Here is a 13,343-nt window from a genome sequence, read left to right on the forward strand (position 1 = left end):
CAGCATTCCAGGCAGAGGGCACAGCACATGCACAGGCCCTGGGTGTTTTGGGAATCGTGAGGAGTCCTGTGTGGCTGGAGCAGAGGGAGGGCAGGGGGGAGGTGCAGAACCTTGTGGGGAGCAGGGGCAACTCTGGCTTTTAGCCCAGGGAGGGCTGTGGGCAGAGGAGCAGCGGGACCTGACTCAGGTGCTCACCAGCACTCTCTGGCTGCTGTGGAGGGAATAGATGGTGGGGACACCCAGGGGGAACAGGTGACTGCTCTGGTCTGGATGGATGACAGTGAGCTGGACTAAGGTGATCACCGTGGAGGGGGCAAGTGAGGAGTGAGAGGTGGGTGGGCTTGGGATAGACTTTGAAAGCCTAGCGGGCAGTGCTGACTGATGCTGCGTGTGGACACGCAGGGGAAGGGAGTCAAGAACTACTCCTGCTACATTTTGGCCAGAGACAGTGCCACCATCAGCTGAGATGGGGGAGCAGGTTTAGGGAGAAATGGGGAGGAGTGCACGAAGATGATGGGGGCACTGAGCTGGAGACACGCCCACTCCCCGGAGCAGCTGGGCGCCCAAATCAGGTGCTCAGGGACATGGTGGTCTGGAGGTGTGAACTTGGGCCCCCAGCACGCGGGTGGTGGGCCGCATTGACCAACAGTGTCTCCGGCACCCCCAGAACGGCTCCAGCGAGAAACGGGAGGTCCGGCAGTTCCAGTTCACGGCGTGGCCAGACCACGGAGTGCCTGAGTACCCGACACCATTCCTGGCTTTCCTGCGGAGAGTCAAGACCTGCAACCCGCCAGACGCGGGCCCCATCGTGGTCCACTGCAGGTACCAGGCCCCCGCCCCTTCACTCCAGGCTCCCTTCTGTGCCCTGTCCCCCATTCTCCCCTGGCCCTCGGGTGCCCCCTGACAGCCCACTCCATCTCCACAGCGCGGGTGTGGGCCGCACAGGCTGCTTTATCGTCATTGATGCCATGCTGGAGCGGATCAAGCCGGAGAAGACGGTGGACGTGTACGGCCACGTGACGCTCATGAGGTCCCAGCGCAACTACATGGTGCAGACGGAGGACCAGTACAGCTTCATCCACGAGGCTCTGCTGGAGGCCGTGGGCTGCGGCAACACGGAGGTGCCTGCCCGCAGCCTCTACGCCTACATCCAGAAGTTGACGCAGGTGGAGCCGGGCGAGCACGTCACTGGCATGGAACTCGAGTTCAAGGTGGGTGCGGAGGAAGGGGGAGAGGATGCTGTGGTTGGGTGGGGGAGAGGGGGCTAAGCAGGAGACCAGAGTTCTCTCCCTCCAACCTCCCCCCCTTTAAGGGGACCAGAGGGTAGGAGGGCTGGTGTTCCCCTGCCCACCATGGCCCTGCTAGCCCTCTGGCTGAGAACACACAGCCTGCTCCCACCCCAGGGAAATTGGGTCCCCACATGGAGGCTGTCCTGATGGCGTCCCCTCATCTCCACAGCGGCTGGCCAACTCCAAAGCCCACACATCCCGCTTCATCAGTGCCAATCTGCCTTGTAACAAGTTCAAGAACCGCCTGGTTAATATCATGCCCTACGAGAGCACCCGGGTCTGCCTACAACCCATCCGGGGCGTGGAGGGCTCCGACTACATTAATGCCAGCTTCATTGATGGTTACAGGTAAACCTGGCCCTGGCTGCTACCGGGGCTCCAGTCCTGCATGGGAGACAGCTCAACAGACCCTGCCAGCCCCATGCAGTCACAGCTGAGGTGGAGGGACTCTTTAGATATGCATTTAACTGATGGCTGCTGGCTGGAACTTGATTCCATCTGTCCCTCTCTCTCAGAGAAGAGCAGCGATCTGGGCAGTTCTGCCCTCCAGGGGAAACTTGATAGCATCTGGGATGTTGTTGGTGGCTAAAATGGGAGTTGAGAGAGGAGGGTTACTACTGGCATCTAGGGCTTCCCTGGTGGCTCAGATGTTAATGAATCTGCCTGCGATGCAACAGACCCAGGTTCAATTCCTGGATCGGGAAGATCCCCTGGAGGAGGAAGTGGCAATCCGCTCTGGTATTCCTGTCTGGGGAATCCCCACGAACAGAGGAGCCTTGTGGGCTACAGTGCATGGGGTCACAAAGACACACGACTGAGCAACTAACACTTTCTAGGGGGCAGAGGCCAGGGATGCACTGGCTACAGGTCAGGGGCCCATTGCAGTCGTCCAGTCCCGAACGTCAATAGTGCCAGGGTTGAGAAGCCCTGAGCAAAGGAGGGTGTTCTAGGCATGGGCAGCTATGCATAGCCCTGGAGGGGCTGGAGAATGAAAGCAGAGATGCCTGCAGACAGTCCCACAGCTTCCTCGCGAAGCTAGAGTGATTCTGAGGCTGGTGGTTTCTCCAGGTGCAGAACAGGATTCTTTGTGGGGGGTTGAACCAGATAGGGAGGGAGATGATGCTTGGGCCTGGGTCTCCCTGGGGCCCTAGACTCACCGCTGCCACCACCCCCCTCCCCCCTCACAGGCAGCAGAAGGCCTACATAGCCACACAGGGCCCGCTGGCGGAAACCACGGAGGACTTCTGGCGCATGCTCTGGGAGAACAACTCGACCATCGTGGTGATGCTGACCAAGCTGAGGGAGATGGGCCGGGTGAGCCGGGGACCGTACGGGGCAGGGCAGGGTAGGGAGTGACCGGGGACCGGTGGAGGGGTTGGGGGCAGGGCTGACCACAGCACCCACCCCCTCAACAGGAGAAGTGTCACCAGTACTGGCCAGCCGAGCGCTCCGCCCGCTACCAGTACTTCGTGGTGGATCCTATGGCGGAATACAACATGCCTCAGTACATCCTGCGGGAGTTCAAGGTCACAGACGCCCGGGTAAGCACGGGGACAGACCCTCCAGGCAGCTCACCATTCCCCTGCTGGTCTGGAGAGGGCTTTCCTAGTTGGGGGGTGGAAGCAAAGGCCCAGGGGTTGGGTGGAAGAGGAGTGAGCGGGCCAGCTGGACAATCACCCCCACCACCGAGCAGGTGGAAGAGAGGACCACGACCCCATGGTGTTCCCCATCAGAGCACATGTCACGCTACTCACTGGGGACATAGTCCATGGTGATCACGTCAAAGGGAGTGAGTGGGGCATTAGCTGGGAAGCAGCAACCATGGAGGGCAGCATTAGAGGGCTGAAGGCAGGCTGGGGGAAAGGTGATGGGTTGATGGTGTCAAGTAGTGGCCACTGCAGATGGGAAAAGAGTGGTAGACAGTGAGGAGGCCAGGTGCTAGGAATTGGAACCATTGTATGGAGAGAGAGGAGAAAGGAGAGAGTAGACGGTATTGACTGGAGAAGACCCAGTGGAGGCGGGTGGTGCTGGGTGATAGGAGAGGGCATGTATTATAGATGGGGTCTGATGAAGACTGTTAGGTGACAGAGGATGGAAGTTAGCGCCAAAATTGGAGAATCCATGGGTAGAATGATGGGGCATGGAAATGTCAGTCCAGATGTTACCAGTGGATAGTGAACCCTGATGGACAAAGCATTGTCGGTCATTGTGCATGGGTAGCTCAGGATGGCACCATTGAATTGGTTGAATGGGGATTGGAGACTCAGTGAACGATGTCACTGTTGGGTGACAGAGGAGGGTGGTAAACAGGATGGTCTTAGATGAGAGGAAGGTGAGATTGGAGACTAGAATGTCTGGATAGAAGTGGATGGAGAATGACAGTAGAACATGGAACCATGGCTTGGTGAAGGGTGATGTGTTACCAGCAATGGATGGAGAGAGGTGAGATTAGAAAGGGCAAATGTTTGGCCAGTGGCAGATGGAATAAAATGGAGAGGAAGTGATCTGAAGAGTAAAAAGAATGATGAACACTCAGTGATAGGCAGTACTGTTGATGGTCCAAGAGAGAGGAAGGTGGGATTGGAGAAAGTGTTAGGTGGTGGAGGATGGAGACCATCTAAATCAGATGGCATTACTGGACTGCAACATTTTGATGTAGAGACTGTGAATGGAAAAGGTAAGTGATCAGTGAGGGAGGGTGGAGAATGTCAGTGGTCTGACATAGTGGAATGTCTAATGGTCCTTAGATGGGGAAGAATGATGGATTGCTAAGGATGAATTATGGAAAATGGTACCATTGGGTCATGATAAATGAAAGGTGGAAGAGAGCCATGATGATGGATGGCACTGCTTGGTAGTGGGAAGCGAGTGTTGGTGAGATTAGGTGGTTGAGTGGTGGGGATGAAGATTTGAATGATGGATGGTTGAGTAGTGGAGATGAGTACTGGATAGATGGAAGGTTGAGTTTTGGGGATGAGTATTGGAGAAAGGGATGGTTGAGTATTGGGGATTAAGATTGAAGAGGTTGAGTAGTGGTGATGAGGATTAGAGACATGGATGGTTGAGTGATGAGTTGAGAATTGGAGAGATGACTGGTTTAGTGGTGGGAATGAGGATAGGAGAGATGGAAGGTGATTGTTGGGGCTGAAGATTGGAGAAATGGATAGTTGAGTGGTGGAGATGAGGATCCAAGAGGTTGAGTGGTGCAATAAGGATTAGAGAGATGAATGGTTGAGAACTGGAGAGATGAGTGATTTATTGGTGGGCATGAGGATTGGAGAGATGAGTGGTTGAGATTTAGATGGTGGAGATGGAGAAAGTTAATGGGAGGTGGCATCACCAGATGGATTATGAGCTACCATAAGTGGATAATGAAAGTTAAGAGGCAGAGGTATTGGGTATACAGGTAGAAGATGATAAATTTACAATGGTGGCTGGTGGAAGATGGCACCCTTGAGTGGTGAAGGATAGGAGATTATAGGGCTGGTGAGTGGCTGAAGATGACGTCCATGGTGGAAGATGGAAGGTGGTGCTGTTGGAACATGACACTATGGGGACAGTGCTCTTTTACTGTAAGACAATGAGAGAGAAGGTTGCCAGGGAGATGGAGAATGGGTCAAGAAGGGCAGATGTTAGGTGTACCGTGGACAGTGCAGAATGGAGGATAACAGACAACAATGATGTTGGTGTCACTTTGGTTGTGGTGGATGGGTTTGGAGCTGTGCAGAGAGCAGCAGTCAGGGGATGGGGGTGAACGATTGCCATGTGAGATGGTGTTGCTGGATGATGAAGTGAAATGGTGAGGAGGATGGACTTGGCAGCCTTGGGTGGTAAAGACGAAACCGGAGCATCTCAACGAAAGATGGTGTGGGATAAGGAGGGTGGGTGGCAGAGGGTGAGGAGGATGGAGAGTGCTGTTGGTGCAGCTTGTGGTTGGCGAGGGTGACTGCCACTGACCTTGCTAACAGGACCCAGCTCACTCTCTCTCCGTTCCAGGATGGCCAGTCCCGGACGGTCCGGCAGTTCCAGTTCACGGACTGGCCGGAGCAGGGCGTGCCAAAGTCGGGGGAAGGCTTCATCGACTTCATCGGCCAAGTGCACAAGACCAAGGAGCAGTTCGGCCAGGACGGCCCCATCTCTGTCCACTGCAGGTGAGCTGCCCGTGGCGCGAAGCGGGAGTCTCTGCGAGCACAGCCTCGGGCACTCCCGCTGGGGCTCCTTTCATCCCTGGGGCAGGGGGCTTCAGAGCAGGCAGGACAGGAATTGGGCAGCTGAGCCAGGCTCCCCCACACGCCCACCCCCTGAACTCACCTGCACACTCGCCCTGACAGTGCTGGCGTGGGCAGGACGGGCGTCTTCATCACGCTCAGCATCGTGCTGGAGCGGATGCGGTACGAGGGTGTGGTGGACATCTTCCAGACAGTGAAGATGCTGCGGACCCAGAGGCCAGCCATGGTGCAGATGGAGGTGAGGTGGGGGGACTGGGGGGAGGAGAGGGCCCCCCAGCCTCACGTTGACGCCACCACCAGACTCTGTTCTCGCCTCTGTGCAGTGGGCACAGCCACCCCCCACTCCCAGGGTTGTCGAGGGTAAAAGGTCCTCAGCCCCTCCTGCTTTGGGCTGATCCAAGAGTAAGCCAAAGGCCAGAGCTGAGAAGCATCCCTCGGAGTGAACGGAGATGGGTCCCCCCTCCCGGCCCCAGGGCCTCAGCGAGGTCCAGCTCAGCCAGGACCCTGGCAGGGGTCATGGATCCTGAAGCCAGGCCCAGAGTCCCACCATCATGCCGACAGTGGGCACCTTTGCTTTGACCACACAGTGTCTCCAAGTCACATAGCAGTTTGAAGTGGAGCTGGGATTCATACCCCAGTCAGTCTCATCCACAGCCCTCAGAAGGGCCAGCAGTAGAACTGAGTCCATGGAGGGAACAGTTAGGTTGGGAGCACTGTACTTGCCCATGCTCTAGGCCACCTCATGAGCAGACCCGACTCTAAGCCAGAGTCAGACCCCCGGCAGGTGGAGGGGGAGCCGGTCTGTGTCGGCACCCATTCCTGGGTCCGTTCCGCATCTGGCTTGAGACCCAGAAGTGGGTAAAAGATCCCCCCTGTTGTCACAGAGATGCTCCAGGAATGAGAAGAGGGTCTGAGGGCAGGGGCCAGCCTAGGAAAGAGTGGGGTCACTGCTTTTAGAAGCCACCAGATCCAGAAGCTAGGTTAAATGCATCCATAAGCTCCCCCGTCTCCAGGCAGTCAGAGCTGGAGTGGCAATCTCCCAGCCCACAGGGGAGTGTCACAAGAGGCAGGGATGGCCACGTGGCTGCGTCCAGAGAGACAGGTAGGATACTGCGGGCCAGCTGAGGACAGGGAGAGCCCAGCATAGGCACAGGGTCGAGGGGCACAGCTCTGCAGTGTGATGGGGAGCCCTGGGCGGCTGCAGAGGCACTGACGGGGGCCCTCCCCCACTCCCCCCACCCCGCAGGATGAATACCAGTTCTGCTACCAGGCGGCGCTGGAGTACCTCGGGAGCTTTGACCACTATGCAACCTAGAGCCAGGTTGGCCTGGCCCAACTCCACCGGCCCCCTCGCCTCCTGTGCCGGGTGGGCCCCCCGAGGCCTGGACCCCCTCCGGCGGCCAGGGCAGGAGGCGGCAACCACGTTTCCACAGCCGAGGGGTCTCCGGGGATGACAACGCAGCCCCTGAAGCCCCCCCGCACGGCCCCAGCCCCCTCCCTGGGCCGGGCCGCCGCCTTCAATACTTGGCACATTCCTCATTCCCTTCTAAAACCAGATTCCACGAGGAGAGGTTCCGGGGTGGGGGGAGGGGGGCGGTGAGCAAAGCAGGGGCTGCTCCCCAGAACCAGAGGGGGGCGGGGGCTGGGAACTGGGCCCCTTGTCCTCCCCACCAGGCAGCCTTCCTGCCCCGCAGCCTGGGGGTCACCGGGCTGGGGGGGCAGGAGTGGGGTGGGGACAGGAGTCAGCTTTCTTTCAAAACTCAGTGTAACTGTATCCGGTGACATTTCGTTTTGTTTTTGTTTTTTTTTAATAGTGTATTTTTTTTTTTTTTCATTTTTTTTTTAAAGAAGAAACAAATAGGGGGGAAACAAGAGAGACTTGACAGTCGACGAATTTAAAAAGAAAAACTTGGCTTATTCCTACTCTGTTCACAGACAGTCTGTTTTTTTGCAGCGTAACAGACGTTCTTGCGTGCCGGTCATGTTCGCGGGCCTGCGCAGGCTCAGGCTGCCCCTTGGCTTGCTTTTTTTCCCCCCTTTACCTACTCCGAAGGTGTGCCTCGCTCAAGAATAGGGCCTTTGCCTCCTGATTTTTCTTTTTTTTTAATTTTTTGCTTTTTCTTTTTTAATTAAATTCTCAAGACATATCAAGGAGGGTGAGGGTGGGGCAGTCGGGGGACTCGGGCCCACCAGCGTCGGTTGTCAGGCCCACAGGGTGGGCACTACCACGGAGGAGGTCGCAGCGACCCCCGCCCCCAGCAGCCCGAGCACCCCTCGCCAATCTCCCACCTCGAGGAGAAGGACTGAACACAGTGGGAGGTTCCCACTTCTCTGGGGAGAGAGAGGCCATGAGCTGCCCCAATCAGGGGCCCCTCCCCGCACCCCCGGGACCATGGCGCTGTTCTGGGGCAGAAGGATGGGGCTCTGCCCCACCCCCACCCCTGAGCAAGTGGGTTTTTCTCTTTGTACAAGAGCAGAGCTGCTGTTGCTTTCAACACTGTTTATTCAAACGGAAGCAGCTGGGTGGTTTTCCCACCTCTGTGTATGTAGATATATCGACTTTGTATTAAAGGAAGATCGTCTGACCCCGGCCACTGGTGGAGTCTTTATCACCCCACCCCCTGTCCATCCCGTCTCCTTGGGGAAGCCAGGAGCCTGGAGAACTTGAACACAGAATCCAAGCTCCCTGCCGGGGCTGCCCCAATAATTATAGTAGTTACTCATGTTGATAATCGTGACCATCTCTGAGTATCTACCATGGGCCAGCCTGCTGAGGTGGGAATCAACCCAATTTATAGATGAGGAAACTGAGGTTCAGAGAGGGGCAGGCACAGTGGTTTGAAGTGGAGCTGGGATTCGTACCCCAGTCGGTCTCATCCACAGCCCCCAGAAGGGTCACAAGGGTCGGCAGTAGAGCCGAGTCCACGGAGGGAAGAACTGGGTTGGGAGCACTATTCCTGCCCACGCCGTAGGCCATCTCACGAGCGGGCCCTGCTCTAAGCCACAGTCAGACCCTGTGGAGGGTGAGCCATTCTGTCTCTACCCTTGCCTGGGTCCCTTCTCCACCATCTGGCTTGAGACCCAGAAGTGGGTGAAAGATCCCCCTGTTCTCACAGAGATGCTCCAGGGATGAGAAGAGGGTCTGAGGGCAGGGGCCCAGCCTAGGAAAAAGTGGGGTCACTGCTTTTAGAAGCCACCAGATCCAATATCAGTAAGTATGTAAGTCGATGACGTGATCACCACCATGAATACACTTAGTCAAATAGATTTACCAAACCCTAAATCCCCTATCCTTAAAATTCTCAAACACACATGGAACATTTATGAAAATCAGCACTTATTTTAAAAAAAACCCAGCAGTGGAGATCTTCATAAATTTCAAGAAACAAGTGTTAGATAACCTGATCTTGACCACAGCAGTAGATTTGGCAATACTTAGCCTCCCCTGAAAAGGCCTTCAATGAGAAATTTTAAAACACGTTTTTAAATGAGGCATGAGTTAAAGAAGGAATCAACATAGAAGTGACATGTTGAAACTGAACGACAACTCAAATAGTACAAAATGTAACAAAACCCGTGGGATGCAGCCAAAGGGATGCATGAGGGAAATTTTACAGCCTTGAACATGTTGATAAGAAAACAAATTCTGGAAACAAGTCAACCTTTTAAATATGTGAACCAAGTTTTCAATTCACATAACGAATTGGGTGTTATTGAGGTGGTTCTTGCATTGACAAAACTTTTCTTTAAAAACACCAATATAGCCAAATCTTTGGCAAGTACAATCAAGAAAACATCCAAATCCAGGGATATGGGGGAATGCACATTAACTACAGATTGAGGCTTTTTTTAAAATTGGGAGATGAGTATCAGGGGAGAAAAAACAGGAAAGAGACTGCAGACAGGAATAGTGGGAGCTCTGGCACAGCTGGCATGGAGGAGATCCTCCACTATCCTGGGCTGAGATGGTGGGAAGATGGAAAGATGAAGAAATAGCAGAGGACTACATTTAGTAGCTCCTGAGTTTTGAATTCAAGAAGTAGTGGGAAGGTATCTTCTTAGTAATAGACATAGGACCCAAGGGGTAGAAGTCAGACTCTAACCCAAGTCTGGTCCTACCTAAATTATCTAAGACTTTATCACAGGCTACTCTGCCCACAGAACTTCTACTCAATCCTCAAAGCCCGGTTCTAAAAGCTCCTCTAAGAAATCTGTTTCCTGTTTACCCAAGCCCATTGAGACTAAAGTGTCTGAATAGGATCTACCTTTCCCTCCTTGGAAACCAGACAGAACATCTTCAGGGAAAGTCAATGAGCATGTGACCCTCAGCTCTATGATTCCACCCTTGAGATGTTCATGGCTATAGTTGGAGGGTAGGTGGTGGCACACAGATTTATCTGAAGACTTGCTGGAAGAGGGCCATAAAGAATTGCCTCAACTCACGGACAGAAGCACCAAGACTAAGCATCTCCAGTTGTCTTGGCCCTGCTATAGGACTCCATAACATCCACCCTCATTTATTGAGCACTGACTCTATGCTTGGCTTATGCAGTCCATTTAACTCTTCTGGCAATGCACCAGTGGACAGAAAACTGAGGCTCAGATAGGTCAGGTCTCTTACCCAAGATCTCACAGGTTGTAAGTAGTGTAACCTGGACATGGGCCCAGACCTAGCCAGTTCCCATTGTGATAGTGCCAAAGTTCAAGGCATCTATGAGCTCCACCTGACCACAGCGTCAGCCCCAAGCTGGGAGGGACAGAGCCCTACAACAGAGTCCCACTTTCCACCAAGGGTCTCTCGGGGACCAAAGTATTTGAGTGCTCTGTGGTGGTGGTGGTGGTGTAGTCGCTCAGTCATGTCCAACTCTGGGCCCGCCAGCCTCCTCTCTCAATGGGATTCTCCCAGCAAGAATACTGGAGTGGGTTGTCATTTTCTTCTCCAGGGAATCTTCCCAACCCAGGGGTTGAACCTGGGTCTCCTGCATTGCAGGCGGATTTTTTTTTTTTTTTTTAAGCAACTGAGCCACCAGGGAAATGCATTCTAGTGCTCTAGAAAGTGTAAATACCCTGAACACACACTCTGTCCCTTAATATCACTTTGAAACATTTAAAGCTAAAATACCTGTGAGGAGCAATGAACAGAACTACAGTGGTGCTGGATGCTAAACCCAACTCAGGAACGGAAAGACCAAGCTGACAAGAAGGATCTTGAGATGCACAATGCAGTAGCAAACTTTAGCAAATAGATCCGTGCAGGGCTCTGTACCCACAAATGAAAAATGTACATTCTGTCTAAATACATCACCAAAAAAGGACCACGAATTAGACCAGAGATAGAAGCTCAACATTCAGACTTTACTCCCTAGCCACCTGTAATAAAATTATCAATCAGTGATATCTAACTTTTCTAATGCACATAGGTGGAAGGGTTCAAACAAATGAGTTAAAGATAAATCACACATGAACAACAAAGTATTTAGAACTGAATGATAAGACCACTGCAAATGAAAGCCTTTGGGATGCAACCAAAAATGTACTCAGAGGTAAATTCAAAGTCTAAGTGCATTTATGGAGGGAAGGAAAACACTCATAAGTGAAATAAGTAGCCAAAGAAAGTACTCAAGGGTATATGTAGCCTTATATAAATTTATGAGAAAAATAACTGAAAACAAACTAAAGCTTTCAACTCAGGCACCCACAAAAGGACAAATAGATCCAAGGAGCATTAAGGGGAAATATTTTTAGGACAATCAGGTATTAGTCAAATGGTCAACTACAGCAGTAACAACAAAATAATACAAAAATCTGGATTTTTTTAAAAACATCCATAAAAGAAGAAAACCTTTGGCACAAGATAGCACAGATAAACATTACGGATGACAGAAGAATCAAGAGCGCTCACAAAGAATTTATCTTAATGGCTGAGCATATACTGCATATATATGACTTCATACCAGTACATGTTGGACTTCCCAGGTGGTGCAGTGGTAAAAGAATCCACCTGCCAATGCAGAGGATGCAAGAGATGTGGATCCAACCCCTGGGTCGGGAAGATCCCCTGGAGGAGGAAATGGCAACCCGCTCCAGTATTCTTGCCTGGGAAATCCCGTGGACAGAGGAGCCTGGTGGGCTACAGTCCATGGGGTCGAAAAGAGTCGGTCATGACTTGAGCACACCACTAACTGTTTCAAATGATAAAATATGGGGTGGGGGGGCGATCTAAGAAAGCAAAACCAAACCATTAAAAAAGTTATTAAAAAGTGAATAAAGTTCAAAAACACGGAAATGATGGCCAAAGATCTATTCCCCATACAAGGCACTTTCTCAGATCTTCAAGAGAAAGATAATTGGCATCTTTTATAAGCTATGTCAGCTTGCAGGGAGAAAAAAGAGATAATATTCAAAGCGTATAGGATAACTCAAGGTGGGCAGGGGGGAAATACATCTCACTCGTGTGCCTAGATTCAAAAATGCTAAGAAAATACTAGTAATGCAAATCTTGTTGTTATTTAGTTGTCCGGTCATGTCCGATTTCTTTTGCGACCCTATGGACTATAACCCACCAGGCTCCTCTGTCCTTGGGATTCTCCAGGCAAGAACACTGAAGTGGGTTGTCATTGCCCTCTTCCAGGGGATCTTCCTGACCCAGGGATTGAACCTGTGTCTCCTGCATCACAGGTGGATTCTTTACCACTGAGCCACCAGGGAAGTTCAATGCAAATCTAGCATCTCATTAGAAGAATAGGATGTTATGACTCAACAGGGAAGGATTTATGGAATGCAAGGATGCTTTAACATTAGAAAACCCACTCAAATAGAAGTTAGAATAAGTTGCTACCTCAGAGAGCAAATCTACAGTATCTAATAAATTGAAGATACTGAGTCAAGATATCTTGACTCAATAATTCCAGTCTTAACACATCTTACAGAGACTTCTTGGGCAGATGTGCCCAAGGAGACATGCAGAGGTTTGTCTGTCATAGAATTATTTGTAAAAACTGAAAAATGAACACTGTATAATATTTTTCTTATAAACAAAAAATAACAAAATCTGGAAACTGATTTTATAAAAGATTAGCATTGACTTAAAAATACCCACCAACAGGAAGTAGGCGTGAAGATGGAGAGAAACCCTCCTACACCATTGGTGGGAATGTAAGCTGGTGCAGCCACTATGGAGAACAGTAGAGAGGTTTCTTTAAAAACTAAAAATAGAGTTGCCATATGATCCAGTAATCCCACTTCGGGGCATATACCCAAACAAAACTATAATTCAAAAAGATACATGCACACCTATGTGCACAGCAGAACTATTTACATAGCCAAGACGTAGAAACCACCTAAATGTCCGTCAACAGATGAAAGGATAAAAAGGATGTTATACACAATAGAATTGGGGCTTCCCTGGTAGCTCAGCTGGTAAAGAATCTGCCTGCAATGCAGGAGACCCCGGTTCGATTCCTGGATCGGGAAGATCCCCTGGAGGCGGGCATGGGAACCCACTCCAGTATTCTTGCCTGGAGAATCCCCATGGACAGAGGAGCCTGGCAGGCTACAGTCCATGCGGTTGCAGAGTCGGACACGACTGAGCAACTAAGCACATGGCACATATAATAGAATATTAGTCATAAAAAAAATGAAATAATGTCACTTGCAGCAACAGGGATGGACCTAGAGATGATCATATTAAGTGAAGCAAGTTCAGAAAGAGAAAGACAAATACCGTATGATACCACTTATATGTAGAATCTAAAGTATGACACAAACGAACATATCTATGAAACAGAAACAGACTCACTGAACAGATTTGTAGTTGCCAAGGAGG

The 13,343-nt window shown here is 51.6% G+C and overlaps 1 protein-coding gene across 20 annotated transcripts in view; it reads left to right on the forward strand.

The window, feature by feature from the left end:
* The window catches only part of PTPRS (protein tyrosine phosphatase receptor type S), a 109,887-nt gene extending 101,784 nt beyond the window's left edge, over nucleotides 1-8,103 (forward strand). For all 20 annotated transcript variants that reach the window (XM_070464915.1, XM_070464895.1, XM_070464901.1 and 17 more), the window contains 8 exons: nucleotides 668-822; nucleotides 926-1,211; nucleotides 1,459-1,637; nucleotides 2,477-2,603; nucleotides 2,705-2,830; nucleotides 5,286-5,440; nucleotides 5,621-5,756; nucleotides 6,765-8,103. In XM_070464915.1, the coding sequence (XP_070321016.1) occupies nucleotides 668-822; nucleotides 926-1,211; nucleotides 1,459-1,637; nucleotides 2,477-2,603; nucleotides 2,705-2,830; nucleotides 5,286-5,440; nucleotides 5,621-5,756; nucleotides 6,765-6,833 (1,233 nt within the window). In that variant the 3' untranslated portion in view covers nucleotides 6,834-8,103. The remainder of the gene's footprint in view (nucleotides 1-667; nucleotides 823-925; nucleotides 1,212-1,458; nucleotides 1,638-2,476; nucleotides 2,604-2,704; nucleotides 2,831-5,285; nucleotides 5,441-5,620; nucleotides 5,757-6,764) is intronic.
* Nucleotides 8,104-13,343: the final 5,240 nt, after the last annotated feature.

The sequence above is a fragment of the Odocoileus virginianus genome, chromosome 3 (genome assembly GCF_023699985.2).
Source record: "Odocoileus virginianus isolate 20LAN1187 ecotype Illinois chromosome 3, Ovbor_1.2, whole genome shotgun sequence".
Lineage (NCBI taxonomy): Eukaryota > Metazoa > Chordata > Mammalia > Artiodactyla > Cervidae > Odocoileus > Odocoileus virginianus.